Here is a 15,507-nt window from a genome sequence, read left to right on the forward strand (position 1 = left end):
CATCTCGGGGCTTATTCAAGTGAGGACATTGCTGTAATCAGCTTCTTCCAACGGTTAGGTTGTGCCTCACCGGCAGTAAGGTCCATGCTGTTAAGAAGCACTTTTATGTCGTCGTCCAATCTTGTTCTGGGTCTGCCTCAGCCTCTTTCATGTTGATGGTGTCTGATGGTGAATGCTCTGGCAGGGCCAGAGTCAGGGTGGTGCATTAATCAACCAGCCAGGACAACTGTGGTTAATTCGTCAGGTTGCCTCCAATCTCATTTAAGATTTTGTCCTGAGGCTTAACCATTAGTAGTGTGCAAAGTGATTAGTTCAATTCTCAATCGTATCACCTATTTATTACTTTGGTACCCTTAATTCTGAACCATATTTCAAAAATGGGTATTACTAATGCGTTGCAGAGCAATACTCTGATTGCAACTTATGTTCGATCTCCGTATAGGGCTAGAGAGTTCGTTACGGAACTTGCAAGTGCATTGTGCCTACGGCAGTCAGAAAAACAGTCCCCATTGGAGGAAATCTTGCAACCTAAGTAAGTGAATTGTGTCACTGATCCCACTGTCTTGGCTGGATTGTCCATTATGAAGGTAGCTGGAATTATACTGGGCCGGAAATTGCTTTTAAAAAAAATGGTGAGCTCAACAGTGCTCATCGTTGTTAGTGGTGAAATCAAGCAAGTTGTGGCATTCATACATGCACAGTCAAATGCAGAAATCCGGAACTTGCTCCTCCTGGTTCACTGCCAATATGACAGCTTCAAATTAAAGGGATATCGCCGGATGGAATCAATGGACCAGCGCCAACTTGCTCTTCTGCCCAGCTGGAAAGTTACTAATATCACCACAAAAAAAAGCTTAAAACTTAGTTTAGACCTGGTATTTTTAACAGTGCGGTAAATCTTTATGACTGCCACACAACTAAAAATTAACTTTTAAAAATGTGGAGTCTCATTACTCATAGTTTTTGGTCCTTAAACTTTTTTTTACAAATTAAATCTTTTACTCTTTTTCCTTCTGTCTCTTTAATTAAATTATTTCTTACCTTTTTTGCTCTCTGTAACTTTGTACAAATGATTTTAATGTTGTACCTTTCACTTCCTGCATTTTACGTTTCAGCTTGCAGAAATCGTTTGCAGCTTGTCAAAAATGCTACACGCTGGTCGAGGGGCGAGATCGCTCCTCTCGCTTCTCCCTTGCGTCCTAGCTTCGCTGGAGCTAATGCTGGGCTCATCTCCGCTTCCACGTAGAGGAAGTGCACGCAATAAATCTATAGAGCAGCAAGCACTGTTGGTTCGCCACTCTGAGCAATTTCTGGGTCATGTGTGTCCTAGCGATTGCATTTTTATCTTGTTCTAGCTTTCTCAAAGTAAGATTAAAGCAATTAATAATAGTTTGTATGTGAAACTATACAGAAATAAAGCTGTTAAAATTCATTCTCCAGCTGGTTTTCAATTAACTTGAAAAAACAAAAGAAAGCTAGTTAAACACATGAGGGAGAAAGAAATGGAAGGTTATGCTGATAAGAGTGAGATGAAGAGGGGTGGGAGAAGGCCCTGTGGAACATAAAGACTGGCATAACCAGTTGGGTTGAATGGCCTGTTTCTGTGCAGTAAATAGACATCCTATTTGACCCCAAGATGAACTTATGACAAAATATGTGCACGATCACCCAGACTGCCTACTTCCACCTCTGTAACATTGCTCATCTCTATCCCTGCCTCAGCTCATCTGCTGTTCAAACCCTCATCTATGTCTTTGTTACCTCTAGACTTAACTATTCCAATGCTCTCCCAGCCGGTGTCTCATGTTCCACCCTCCATAAACTTGAGCTCATCCAAAGCTCTGCTGCTTGTATCCTAACTCAAAGTCCTGTTCACCCATCACCCCAGTGCTCGCTGATCTACATTGGCTCCTGATCCAACAATGCCTCCATTTTAAAATTCTCATCCTTGTTTTCAAATCCCTCCAGGGCCTTATCCCTCCCTATCTCTGTAACCTCCTCTAACCCTCTGAGATCTCTGTGCTCCTCCACTTCTGGCCTCTTGTGTAGCCTTGATTTTAATTGCTCCACCATTGGTGGCTGTACCTTCAGCTGCCTGGCTCTAAGCTCTGGGATTCTCTCCCTAAACTTCTCTGCCTCTCTCTTCTCCTTTAAGACTCTCCTTAAAACCTACCTCTTTGACCGAGCTTTTGGTCGCCTGTCATAATATCTCCTTATGTGGCTCCGTGTCAAGTTTTGTTTGATAATGCTCCTGTGAAGCACCTCAGGATGTTTTACTCCGTTAAAGATGCTATATTATTGTTAAATTCTATGTAAACCAAATCATATTACGGCATAAGGGAAGAGAGGCTTCAAGTTGTAGAATAAGAATCATTGTGATGCATACTGGGAAATTCTGTACTCTGGGTTTTAATTTCCTTTTAGTAAAAACAACGAATCTACTCAAACACCAAAATTAAGGCTCATCACATTATTGAAAAATATGTAATTTTTGACTGGAAAAATTCTTAACTATTCTGAAACCAAAATGACTAGGAATGAGGCTGTTTACTGGAGAAGAGTAAATACATGCTTTGGTTGGTTTTCTCTGTGTTAACAACAACTTGCATTTATATGGCGCCTTTAATGGAGTAAAACGTCCCAAGGTGCTTCACAGGAACATTATCAAACAAAATATGACACCGAGCCACATAAGGACAGGTGAGAGGTAGGTTTTAAGGAGAGTCTTAAAGGTGAAGAGAGGGGCAGAGAAGTTTAGGGAGAGAATTCCAGACCTTAGGGCCTAGGCAGCTGAAGACACAGCCACCAATGGTGGAGCGATTAAAATCGGGGATGTGCATGAAGTCAGAATTGGAGGAGCGCAGAATTCTCGGAGGGTTGCAGGACTGGAGGAGGGGCGAGGCCATGGAGGAATTTGAAAACAAGGATGAGAATTTAAAATTCAAGGCATTGCCAGACTGGGAGCCAATGTAGATCAGCGAGCACAGGGATGATGGGTGAAGGGGACTTAGTGCAGAGTTTTGGATAAGCTCAAGTTTACGGAGGGTGCAAGGTGGGAGGCCAGCCAGGAAAGCATTGGAATAGTCGAGTCCAGTGATAACAAAAGGCATGGATGAGGGTTTGAGCAGCAGAAGAGCAGAGACAGGGCACAGATAGATGATGTTAAGGAAGTGGAAGTAGGCAGTCTTAGTGATGGAGTGGATATGTGGTCGGAAGCTCATCTCAGGGTAAAATAGGATGTCAAAGTTGTGAATGGTCTGCTTCAGCCTCAGCCAGGGAGAGGGATGGAGTCGGTGGCTAGGGAACGGAGTTTGCAGCGAGTTAAAACTTAAGCAGTTCAATTCAGCAGTTACTTATGGTTGAAATTCAAAAATTACACGAAGAAAACACATTGAAAATTTGTCCTGCGAGAGGTTTTGGATAGCTCTACTCTATCCCTGATCCTACTCTATGGTCAGCTTGTGTGCTGGTTGGACAGGTGCTACTTCATTTGCGGGAGTTTCCTGCGGAGGGCGCCAGCTCCCTCCCCCGCCCGTTTTTCGAGAGAAATTTCCATCCTACAGCAATAAGGACCGCACCGAGCAGCAGATAAACAAACATGGACACAAACCGAATGCTGCAGCTCTTTCTGCCTCCGTGATGTACCATCTGCCCCATCAGATCACCGCCGTCAAACCATGTTGGAAATGTTCAGTTACCTTGTCCTGTTTGGTCTCATTTTCTGTAACGTGCTGAACGCCTCCGTCAGAAGCAAGCTGACGGTGAAGGCGGGCGTTGAGGTGCATAATAAAACGGGAAAGCTGCAAACCAACCAGCCGCGGCTGCTGGAATCACTGCAGCTCCCGGGGAAGAGCCCAGGTAAGAGTCGCGCGGTCCGGGTCCCGGGTCCCGGGGTCGATTGACGGGGCTCGTGCCGAGCGAGCAGCTCGCTGGCAGCTGCAGCACTGCCAGACTCCACCGCTTGTTGCGATGACAACCTGTTATTCCGCTATAAATATATCCCTGACAGTGGGAAGGGTCCCTTCCTCCTTCGCTCCCGTATGATCAAACCTACGCATTTTTAATATACTTACATTTGTCATATTTATTTAGTTTACTGGTGTATTTTGCATCCAATATAACCAATGAAAGGGTTTTGATAATCCAAAGCTTCTTAGGGGGGGGGCTAAAATCCCAAACCAGTTTGGTTGCACCTTGCGCCTTCGACAATAGGTTGAATTTTTACCCGCGTAAGATGTTCGAACCTCAGGTTGGAAGGTCTATATAGGCAAATATTTCATATCACGATATGATTTTTTAGTATTGGAGCTTTTTGACTGCAAGGGTGACCAATGTTGACATTAGAATTCTCGACCAAACATCGTTTGATAGACACAAAATAAAAACCTTGTTTTGATGAAGCTGTGCTCCTTTACTAGCGATTCTGGCTTAGTTCAGCCATTTAAACAGATGCTTTTGTTTGCAAAGTGCGTATGATTTTGATTTTTTTTTTAACACTAAATGCTAATCATTTTCACGGTTGCTTTTTTTAAAAAAAACGTACATTTGGATAAAAGTGTGCAATTCACATGCAAGAAGAGTTAGATAGATGGTAATAATAGTAACCAGGGCTGGTTGTTGGCGGGAGCTTGGTGTTCCGAGGTTATAGTGTGAAAGGGCCACGTGTAACTGGTGTTTATTGTGCACTACCCTTAGTTCAAGCCCTGATTGGACATCACTATCACGAACATTATTAGCCACGTTAATTTCAGGGTCAATACTTACTGGAGCCTATTTTTTTAAAGCTTGTACAGTTTTGCTAACCAGTTTGGTATTTTCAAAAGGACAAGTGGGAAAAGGATTTAAAGGTTTTACAGATCATGGACTAACCAGCGAATCAGAAATGACTTGAAAATATCAGGCAGTTGCTCTTTTATGAATAATGATTAATGTAATGAGAAGGTGGCAGAAAAATGTCTCCAGAATATTGCCCCACAGCAGCATAGAACAGATTCATAAAGGAAAGAGAACTGAAGTTGTGATCTTTGAACACTACTATGGAATCTTTAATGCTCAACTAAACCCCCAGAAAATGCAGATGGGGCCTTGGTTTAGCATCTCATCCCATCTCATTTGAAGGTTGCAACCCCTGACAGCGCAGGGAAAAAGGAGACTTTCATTTATGTAACATCTTAGCATGTCTCTCAAATGTCCCAAAGTGCTTTACAAGCAATGAATTACTCTGAAATTCCAGTGATTGTTGTGAGCAAAATGACTGCTGTGCTTGACTACGTAACTGGATATCACAGATCGCAATGGGATTGTCAAGTGCATCCTCAAATATTCCCCAGTACAAATTATTATTTTGCACATAATTTGTACTGGGGAATATTTAACATAATAAAATGTTCTATATTATAAATTGCTTAACATGCAGTTCCATCTGGAACGAGCAAGATTAACTTTTAATAAACTAGAAAGGAGTTAAACAGCTTAATGACACATTTTAGTAAATCATTTTTATAAATCAACGCTGTTTTTAGGTTTCACTGCCGCAGTATGTCAAGACTTGGAAAAAAAATACAGTGACATCTGCCGTCGTAATTATTCTGGATTACATCAGTATTGTTCCAAATCTTTGAAAGGCAGATGGACAAAGGCTTTACTATACCAGAGATTTCTTAAACCAAAGGTCTGGTATATGAAAGCAATGTTTATGTGCAATTGGTAGGCAGCTGGCAGTCATTCTCTGAAGGGGGCAACCAGATTCTTGCATCTGTGCACATTGACCATTATCAGACTTTTGAATAGCAGTAAAACAGAAACTGGTAAGGAAATCAATATTTTTTAAAAATTTCATTTATTTCCTTATTAAATTAAACTAGTCAGGACCCAAATGCACCTTATCTTCCCCAAGCATGTGGACACATAATGATATACTCGTTCTTAGGACAGATGACTATGATTTTAAAAGTATTTTTTTTCTCCAGCTTTCAGAGGAAAAACTGTAAATACCTAAGGTGCAAATGCCCCCTCACCCATAGGGTGCATACGGTGCTCCCACCCAGTGGATGCATACACCCCAGTCACCATGTTGCCTCTTTTCTCCCTGTTAAACTTGAGAGTTTGCAATTGTTACTAGTTTTTAAACTCACCTACAAGTAAATTTAGAAAAATAGTTTCACTCATTGATTTTGTTTGCAGATCCAGGATTTGCAATGTGAGAAAAGTTAAAAGAGCAGTAATTTTCATTGCTGATATAATTTCACCAACAAGCTGCAGAACAGAAATTCACATTTAAAATCTATATACTCAAATTGCTCAATGGCAGATTAGTGATCTTATCATCTCACCAGAATTGCCACTTTGAATGTGGGTGGGCTGAGTATGCTGCAGTTGTGCACAGCCTGACAGGTATCAGCTTGGTTCAGTGGCAGCACTCTCAATGTAGAGTCAGCAGGTTGTGGGTTTAAGCCCCACTGCAGGATTTCAGCACCTAATCATTTCAGGCTGACACTTTAGCGCAGTACTGAGGGAGTGCTACGTTGTTGGAGATGCCATCTTTTGGATGAACCGTTAAACCGAGGCCCCGCCTGCCTGGTTAGGTTGACCTAAAAGATCCCATGATCTATTTGAAGAAGAGCAGGGGCCTTCTCCCCATGTCCTGACCAACCTTTATCCCTCGACCAACACCACGAAAGAAAACCAGATTAACAGGTTATTTACCTCATTGCAGTTTTGAAACTTTGTTGTGCACAGATTGGCTGCCACATTTGCTTACAAAACAATAGTGACAGCGCTTTGGGGCGTCTTCAAGACGTGAACGGCACAATATAAAAGTAGGTTCATTTGTTCTTCCTTTCTTTCCCTGTCCTCCAACAGTCTGAACATATTTGCCATAAAGTGTGTGTTACAGTTATGGACCCAGTTAGGCTTGCAGTCATGTCTCAGTCCGTGTGACTTGGAACAAGGACTGGGTAGACTAGAAACCTACTAACAAAAATATATACAGAATAAATTTAAGTAACAGTATATTCTAAATGACATATGGGCCAAATGTAGCCTGTGAGCTCATTTCCCTCAGCCCACTTCTGCTCTCTTTTGTGTGCGACCCACTTCCACCTCCGTAACGTGGCCCACTTCCTCCTCCGTAACGTGGCCCACTTCCTCCTCCGTAACGTGGCCCACTTCCACCTCCGTAACGTGGCCCACTTCCACCTCCGTAACGTGGCCCACTTCCACCTCCGTAACGTGGCCCACTTCCACCTCCGTAACGTGGCCCACTTCCACCTCCGTAACGTGGCCCACTTCCACCTCCGTAACGTGGCCCACTTCCACCTCCGTAACGTGGCCCACTTCCACCTCCGTAACGTGGCCCACTTCCACCTCCGTAACGTGGCCCACTTCCACCTCCGTAACGTGGCCCACTTCCACCTCCGTAACGTGGCCCACTTCCACCTCCGTAACGTGGCCCACTTCCACCTCCGTAACGTGGCCCACTTCCACCTCCGTAACGTGGCCCACTTCCACCTCCGTAACGTGGCCCACTTCCACCTCCGTAACGTGGCCCACTTCCACCTCCGTAACGTGGCCCACTTCCACCTCCGTAACGTGGCCCACTTCCACCTCCGTAACGTGGCCCACTTCCACCTCCGTAACGTGGCCCACTTCCACCTCCGTAACGTGGCCCACTTCCACCTCCGTAACGTGGCCCACTTCCACCTCCGTAACGTGGCCCACTTCCACCTCCGTAACGTGGCCCACTTCCACCTCCGTAACGTGGCCCACTTCCACCTCCGTAACGTGGCCCACTTCCACCTCCGTAACGTGGCCCACTTCCACCTCCGTAACGTGGCCCACTTCCACCTCCGTAACGTGGCCCACTTCCACCTCCGTAACGTGGCCCACTTCCACCTCCGTAACGTGGCCCACTTCCACCTCCGTAACGTGGCCCACTTCCACCTCCGTAACGTGGCCCACTTCCACCTCCGTAACGTGGCCCACTTCCACCTCCGTAACGTGGCCCACTTCCACCTCCGTAACGTGGCCCACTTCCACCTCCGTAACGTGGCCCACTTCCACCTCCGTAACGTGGCCCACTTCCACCTCCGTAACGTGGCCCACTTCCACCTCCGTAACGTGGCCCACTTCCACCTCCGTAACGTGGCCCACTTCCACCTCCGTAACGTGGCCCACTTCCACCTCCGTAACGTGGCCCACTTCCACCTCCGTAACGTGGCCCACTTCCACCTCCGTAACGTGGCCCACTTCCACCTCCGTAACGTGGCCCACTTCCACCTCCGTAACGTGGCCCACTTCCACCTCCGTAACGTGGCCCACTTCCACCTCCGTAACGTGGCCCACTTCCACCTCCGTAACGTGGCCCACTTCCACCTCCGTAACATCACCTGTCTCCGCCCCTGCCGCAGCTCATCTGCTGCTGACACTCTCATCCATTCCTTTGTTACCTCCAGACTGGACTATTCCAATGGTCTCCTGGCTGGCTTCCCATCTTCCACCCTCCGTAAACTTGAGCTCATCCAAAACTCTGCTGTCCGTATCCTAACTCGCACCAAGTCCCGTTCTCCCATCACCCCTGTGCTCACTGACCTACATTGGCTCCCGGTCCGGGAACGCCTCGATTTTAAAATTCTCATCCTTGTTTTAAAATCCTTCCATGGCCTCACCCCTCCCTATCTCTGCAACCTCCTCCAGCCCTACAACCCTCTGAGATCTCTGCGTTCCTCCAGTTCTTGCCTCTTGCGCATCCTCGATTTTAACTGCTCCACCATTGGTGGCCGTGCCTTCAGCTGCCTAGGCCCTAAGCTCTGGAATTCCCTCTCTAAACCTCTCTGCCTCTCTATCTCTCCTCCTTTAAGACGCTCCTTAAAACCTACCTCTTTGACCAAGCTTTTGGTCACTTGTCCTAATACCTCCTTAAGTGGCTCAGTATCAAATTTTGCTTGATAAAGTCCCTGTGAAGTGCCATGGGGGTGGGGATTTTTAGTGCATGGGGGCATGGATTGTTTGCATCTAGAAGGTTTGGATTTTTAGCAGTTGTGGATTCACATTTTTACTGCGTGGAGCTTGGATTTTGAAGATATTTCTTCAATAAATATGCAAATGTTTTAGTAGAAAAGAAAGTGATTCTGTGAGATATGAGCCCAGATTTTATCTCTGAATAGGAATCAGGTGGGCAGGGGCTTCGGAACAAGCGCCTGACCTCAACAGCGTGAAGCCCAAGAGTTAAAATCTGCATGCTCTGGTCAGTTGCCCGCCTGGAAGCAGCAGCAGCTGGCTGGCAGTCGGGCGCACAATGTCGGGCAGCAGGAGGCTTCCGGCCAGTACTGAAGGAACAGTTGCCAGAACTGAGGCGAGTTGCGAGGAGGGGGGTTTCAGGAGGATCTCTCGATCGGGACAGTGTTGGGGGGTTGGCGGCCAGGATTCAAATTGCCCAGCGGTGTTTACTCATGACTTATGAAACAAAAGTGTTTTAATCATAGATGGCCCACTCAATGGTTGTGCCATGTGTATCCACCACCTACTGCTCCAAAAGCTTGACCATTCTTGTCCTAACTAAAAAGATTACACCACACTTTAAGGAGCTGTCCCAAGAAATACCAAACATCCTCATGAGATACTGAATAATCAAAAAGTTAGTATGCCGGTGCAGCAGGTGATCAAGAAAGCCAACGGAATGTTGGCGTTTATTGCTAGGGGGATAGAATATAAAAACAGGGAGGTATTGCTGCAGTTATATAAGGTATTGGTGAGACCGCACCTGGAATACTGCATACAGTTTTGGTGTCCATACTTAAGAAAAGACATACTTGCTCTCGAGGCAGTACAAAGAAGGTTCACTCAGTTAATCCCGGGGATGAGGGGGTGGACATATGAGGAGAGGTTGAGTAGATTGGGACTCTACTCATTGGAGTTCAGAAGAATGAGAGGCGATCTTATTGAAACATATAAGGTTGTGAAGGGGCTTGATCGGGTGGATGCGGTAAGGATGTTCCCAAGGATGGGTGAAACTAGAACTAGGGGGCATAATCTTAGACTAAGTGGCTGCTCTTTCAAAACTGAGATGAGGAGAAACTTCTTCACTCAGAGGGTATTAGGTCTGTGGAATTTGCTGCCCCAGGAAGCTGTGGAAGCTACATCATTAAATAAATTTAAAACAGAAATAGACAGTTTCCTAGAAGTGAAGGGAATTAGGGGTTACGGGGAGCAGGCAGGAAATTGGACATAAATTTAGATTTGAGGTTAGGATCAGATCAGCCATGATCTTATTGAATGGCGGAGCAGGCTCGAGGGGCCGATTGGCCTACTCCTGCTCCTATTTCTTATGTTCTTATGAATTGCATGTTATGCATATATACAGTGAATATATCATTTAATAATCCCCATAGCATCAATTAATAATGGTGCAAAATTTCAAGATATTGTGGGTTTCTGACTATCATTTTGTTTTTCTGCTGTAAAACAGCATGTCGTTTTTTTCCCCCCAAGAGGTTTGCTTGAGTTATTGTAAAGCTGTCAAAAAAACAGGAGTCAGGAGTCAAAAACAGGAAAACAGCATTATTTAAGTACCTCATTAGATCATCAGGCATCAAGCTCATGTTTCCATAATGCATTTCTGGATACAGGTCAGATGGGTCTCACAGATTGTTAGATTAAGTCCAGTCAGGCTCCGATCACTGTCTCGTTCCTCTTTGAATGCAGTATTTTCTACAACTGGCTATTACTGGAACTGCCAAAGAGTAAATTGATTGATGTATTTTTGAGACATTGTGGTTAATAATATTTCTGCTCTTAAAGACCCCCCCCCCAGCACGCATATGCTTCCTTCTGCACCATGTTTCTCATGACTGTATATGATTTTGAAAACACAGCTGAAGCAGTGAACAGATATTTCCATTCCTCACATGCCCCACCCTCAGTAGATCTGACACTAGGAGTCATAATCAGTTTAGAAATGTAAAATATTTTAGTGCACGTCATTCCAAGAGTGTGTTTATGCTGCAGTTTAAGCATTGATGTGAAGAGCCCATGTGAAACCCCAGAGGAGGTTGTGTCATACTGCTGCCTGTAGTATAACTCCTTCAAACCTGATTTTAAAAGAACTCAGTTTTTAAACTTGCTCAGATCGTATTTAAGTGTTTTGATAATGTGGACACTTCCTCCCCCACCCTCCGAACTATTACAAATTTATGACCAGAAGAGATCTACTATTAAGCACACCTCCGCAGAGCTGTCATTAGAATTTGAATTGGAGCCAGACACTGCCTGGTTGGAGCCTAAACTGTAGCTAGTGGTCTCGGAACAGTAGCTACAGGATAACTACAACTGTAAAATTAATCACGGTTCTGTATCTTTAAATGGTTTGTTAGCAGTGCCACTGGTACTGGTCATAAATGTCACACCTAACATTCTTCCAATGTTGACAGCTGCATTTTTCTTCAAGCGCTTCCTGCATCAGGTCAAAAACTAAATCAGTCGTAGTGCCCCTGTTGGTTTACGAGGTAAATGTCATGTCTGGTGTGGTGACAGAGTGTGCAGAAGGTCCAAGGTTTGACCTGCTGCCTCTTCCGAAGCTTCTTTAATATTGTGCTGTGGACTTCTGGCCAGCAGATCTTGCACAGCCGGCGGTTTCATCAAAGTAACCATGTCAGATTTGCTGTAGCCGATGGGTGGGGAGAGCATAGTTTGTACTGAATCTTTCTGACTGCTGCCAATCTTTGGAGCTTGGCAGGTGTCCAGTGAGAGCACTGAATTAAATTCAGCATGTACGTCTGTCCTGATAACAGAAATCAGTACATAGGCACACATGGCCTGCTCAGGAGCTGCTCAGTTATTGATCTTGCTGAAAGAGCAATGGGGGTTGTACCCTCAGAGGTGCTGCCTTAAAAAATCAAACTTCTACTGTATATACATGCATTTAAGAGGAAGCTAGATAAGTGCATGAGGGAGAAAGGAATAGAAGCATATGCTGATCGGGTTAGATGAAGAAGGGTGGGAGGAGGCTTGTGTGGGGCATAAGCACCGGCATAGACCAGTTGGGCCGAATGGCCTGTTTCTGTGCTTTAATTTCTATGTATAGGTGTTCATTTTGTACGGCGGTAACGACTCTCTATTTGGGGTTTGCTCAGTCTTTAAATTTAATTTTGATTTTTTTCTATTAATGTAGTAACACGGGTCAATTATGATTGCATCATGTTGCATTTTGCTTCTATTTCTGAGTATGACAGCCTCTCCTGTCTGTGGGTCCTGAGCACTGGACCCTCTCTGCTGTATTTGGTGATATCTTTGTCTAGTTGGTTGAAATCTGCAGTGGCAGAAAAGTGACTTCCGAGTCACTGTGTAATGATTAATATTCAAACTGTGAGGATAAATTGTCGGAACATGGGAGTGACCTGGAGAAACCCTCCCAGCTGGCAAGAGAGGAATTACTGGGCTGGAAATCAGCGATGGGTCCCTTCTGGGAAACGATTATTGGGATCTGTTTAATCTGAAGGATTCTTCCAGCTCTGCCTGTGCTATGATCCGGGGTGGGGGGGGGGGGGGGGGCAGTGATCATGTGCTGAGTACTGATAAGTGCACAGTTGTCAGGTCACATGTATTCTCCTAGGCCCTTATCAGAAAAATGTGTAACGGGTGGCAACTGCACTGTATTATTAAACCGGCTGTGAAAGCTAGTGGAAAGAGCATAAAATCAGCAGGAGTTAGTAAACATTTTTAGGGCATATTGACACCGTAGGCCTATATCTGAGCTAAGTGAGTGCTAATGCATATTTAGATTATCAGAGGCTCTGAGAAAAGCCAGCGTTGCATTAGAATTTTTCTACTGCAAAACTGACTCTTTTTAAAGCCTTTGATAATCTAAATATGCATTAAGCACTAAACATTTCCACATTTTGAATCTTTTAGGTGGATACATAGAATTTTGCAAGTCTGGGAGTCAATAAAAAGTCTGTAATTAATTCTAGTACTCAGATAACATCATAAACCAGGAGCGTGATGCTGATTGGCTTCTGCACATCATCTGAACCTCAAAATGAAATGGCAGTCTTGGACTCTCCACCATTAATGAAGGTAAACTGTACAGTGGATATAAATTGTCACTGAGATATCAGATTCCTAATAAAATGTGCATTTAAACATATTCAAATTGCTTACTGTGTCCTCACTCTGTTAAAGCAATGAAATATATTTTGGAGTAGACAACAGTCCATAATGAGGGAGGATTGAGGATGTGGAAGGGTGAGATTTTTGGATTGTGTCAAGGAGAGCCAAAGGAGGATGTAAGGAAAGAGGTAACAGATGAACAGGACTTAATGCAGAACAAGATTATGGCAATCAGCATTAAACAAGTTGGAGTTTGTGTAGAGTGGAACTTAGGAGTCCAGTAAGAAGACCATTGAAGAAGTCAGGCCTGGAGATAGTGGAGGTTGAGTGTTTCATTGGTGTGGGATAGGGAAGGGCAGAGCTGGGCAATGAAGTGAACATGGAAATGGGTGGTATTGTGGAAGGATCAGATATGGGGTTTGAAGCTCAGCTCAGCAATATGCACTGGTGGATTCAGCCTGAGTGAGTAACCACAGAAGGGGAGGAATTGGGGTTTTGGGTGCTGAAGTTTTGGCAGGAACCAAACAGGTTGGCTTCAGTCTTGCCAACATTAAGTTGGAAAAAATTCTGTTAAGTCGATGGATATACGGAGCTGAGCGTTATCAATATACCTATGGAAGCTCACCCCATGTTTGTGGATGATGTTACTGAGGGGAAGCTTGTGGACCAGGAATAAAAGAGGGCCAAAGATTATACCTCAAGGTAACCTGTATGTAATAACTGCCACAAAAATTGCAGTTAGTATTTAGAAAACACCCAGAATAATGGTTGTTTCCCATATCTTGAGGGATGTTTAGAGAGATGCAGCGTGTCCTCTGATTGGCCGTTCCCCTGGAAAGTTGCTGTCTCTTCCCCGGTAATGTGCTGTTTGATTTTTTTTCCCATCAGTCATTGCTTTATTTCTTTCAGTTATATTTCAATCTGTAAAGATAAATATCTCTGGCTTCTTTCTGAATAATATTGAGCCAGTGAATGCAAAGTAATGAATATATTGACCATATTTATGGAACAGTCAAAAAAAGACATTGCACAGTGCTCCACTAAGAAATCACAAGATACGGGGTTGTTATCCAGAAAATAGTTGACAGCAAAAGAGAGAATCCAAAATGGTCCAGACTGCATTTTACTTTCATCTGGTTCTCATTTGATTTCCTTGCTGCCTTCTCATCTATAATTGCAGATTTGGGATTTTCTAGTCCACTGCCGATGTTCTACTAATGCTGCAGTGTTCTAGTGGTACACAGCTGGTGCATATACCATATGGTCAGGGTAGGTTTTTTTTGGGGGGGGGAGAGGCAGGGTGGGAGATACAATAATACAGACAGGGAAGTTAAAAGGTTGAATAACCTACAACCGCTTAATAGAAAACTGTTAGCTCATACTAAAAATCATCTGAGTGAGGCAATTCAAAAACATTAAAAGAACAAATAGCCACGGTAGTGAAAAGACAGGGGAGAGGCGACATAAGGAGAATTGGGGGTGGGGGGAGCAAGAAAGATGAAAAACTGCAGGTACTTGAGATGAAAACAGAAAATTGCTGGGAATACACTAAATGTCCACTAGTCTCAAAAAAAAAAGAAAAAACAAAGGACAGCCGCCCCCCCCCCCCCCCCCCCGCCCCAGAACTGTGTTCTGATGAAAGGTCTAATCCTGAAATGTCCCCTCTCCTGCATACTGACATTACCAACACAACTGCTGTAAAGAACATAATGGATATACCTGAAGTTACTAAAGTCATTGTTTAGCCCAGAGGGCTGCAGAGTGCCAAGGAAAAGGATGAGATGCTGCTCCTGAAGCTTGAATTGAGCCTGGTTAGAACAGTGTAGGATGCCAAAGAAGGAGAGATCAGGGTGGGAATGTGAGGAGGAGTTAGTGCTGAGGAACAGGGAGGTCAGGGTCACACTTGAAAACAGAATGGAGATGTTCAGCAAAGTGGTCACTGGATGGGTGCTGGTTTGAAGTGAAGTTGCACAGTAAATCCTGGGTGATATTTTCCAGGTCTCAATAAATTCTCTGCCAAATTTCTGCCCGATTCGGAACTGGAAATAGGCTTCTGATTTTCCTTCCTGTGTTTCCTTGGACAGGAACTGTTTTCCGTGAAGTAAAAACCATCAATTATTAGGAGAAGGATCCAGCAATATCCACACTATGACTATGACCTTTTATGATGGAATCTAAACTAATCAGTCCAGGATTTAAAAACACACATTGTGTAAGATAGAAAGGAAAAATAGTGATCCTTTTACACATTGTTGATTAAATATTCAATATTTAGAGATGAAGATTGTTTGCTTTACAAGTAATGGATATCTTTGCAAAAATATACTTGTGAAAATTTGTGGATATGACCAATAATTTGCATTTGTGAAATAGTATTGTTTGAATGCAATATCACATCAATGT

The 15,507-nt window shown here is 44.1% G+C and overlaps 1 protein-coding gene across 1 annotated transcript in view; it reads left to right on the forward strand.

Annotated features, from left to right (window-relative positions):
• Positions 1-3,611: 3,611 nt before the first annotated feature.
• Positions 3,612-15,507, forward strand: part of fam171b (family with sequence similarity 171 member B) — a 41,831-nt gene continuing 29,935 nt past the window's right edge. Inside the window, exon 1 of the mRNA XM_067986814.1 lies at positions 3,612-3,858. Coding sequence (XP_067842915.1) covers positions 3,678-3,858 — 181 coding nt within the window. The 5' untranslated portion in view covers positions 3,612-3,677. The remainder of the gene's footprint in view (positions 3,859-15,507) is intronic.

Source organism: Heptranchias perlo, chromosome 7, assembly GCF_035084215.1.
Source record: "Heptranchias perlo isolate sHepPer1 chromosome 7, sHepPer1.hap1, whole genome shotgun sequence".
Classification (NCBI taxonomy): Eukaryota; Metazoa; Chordata; class Chondrichthyes; order Hexanchiformes; family Hexanchidae; genus Heptranchias; species Heptranchias perlo.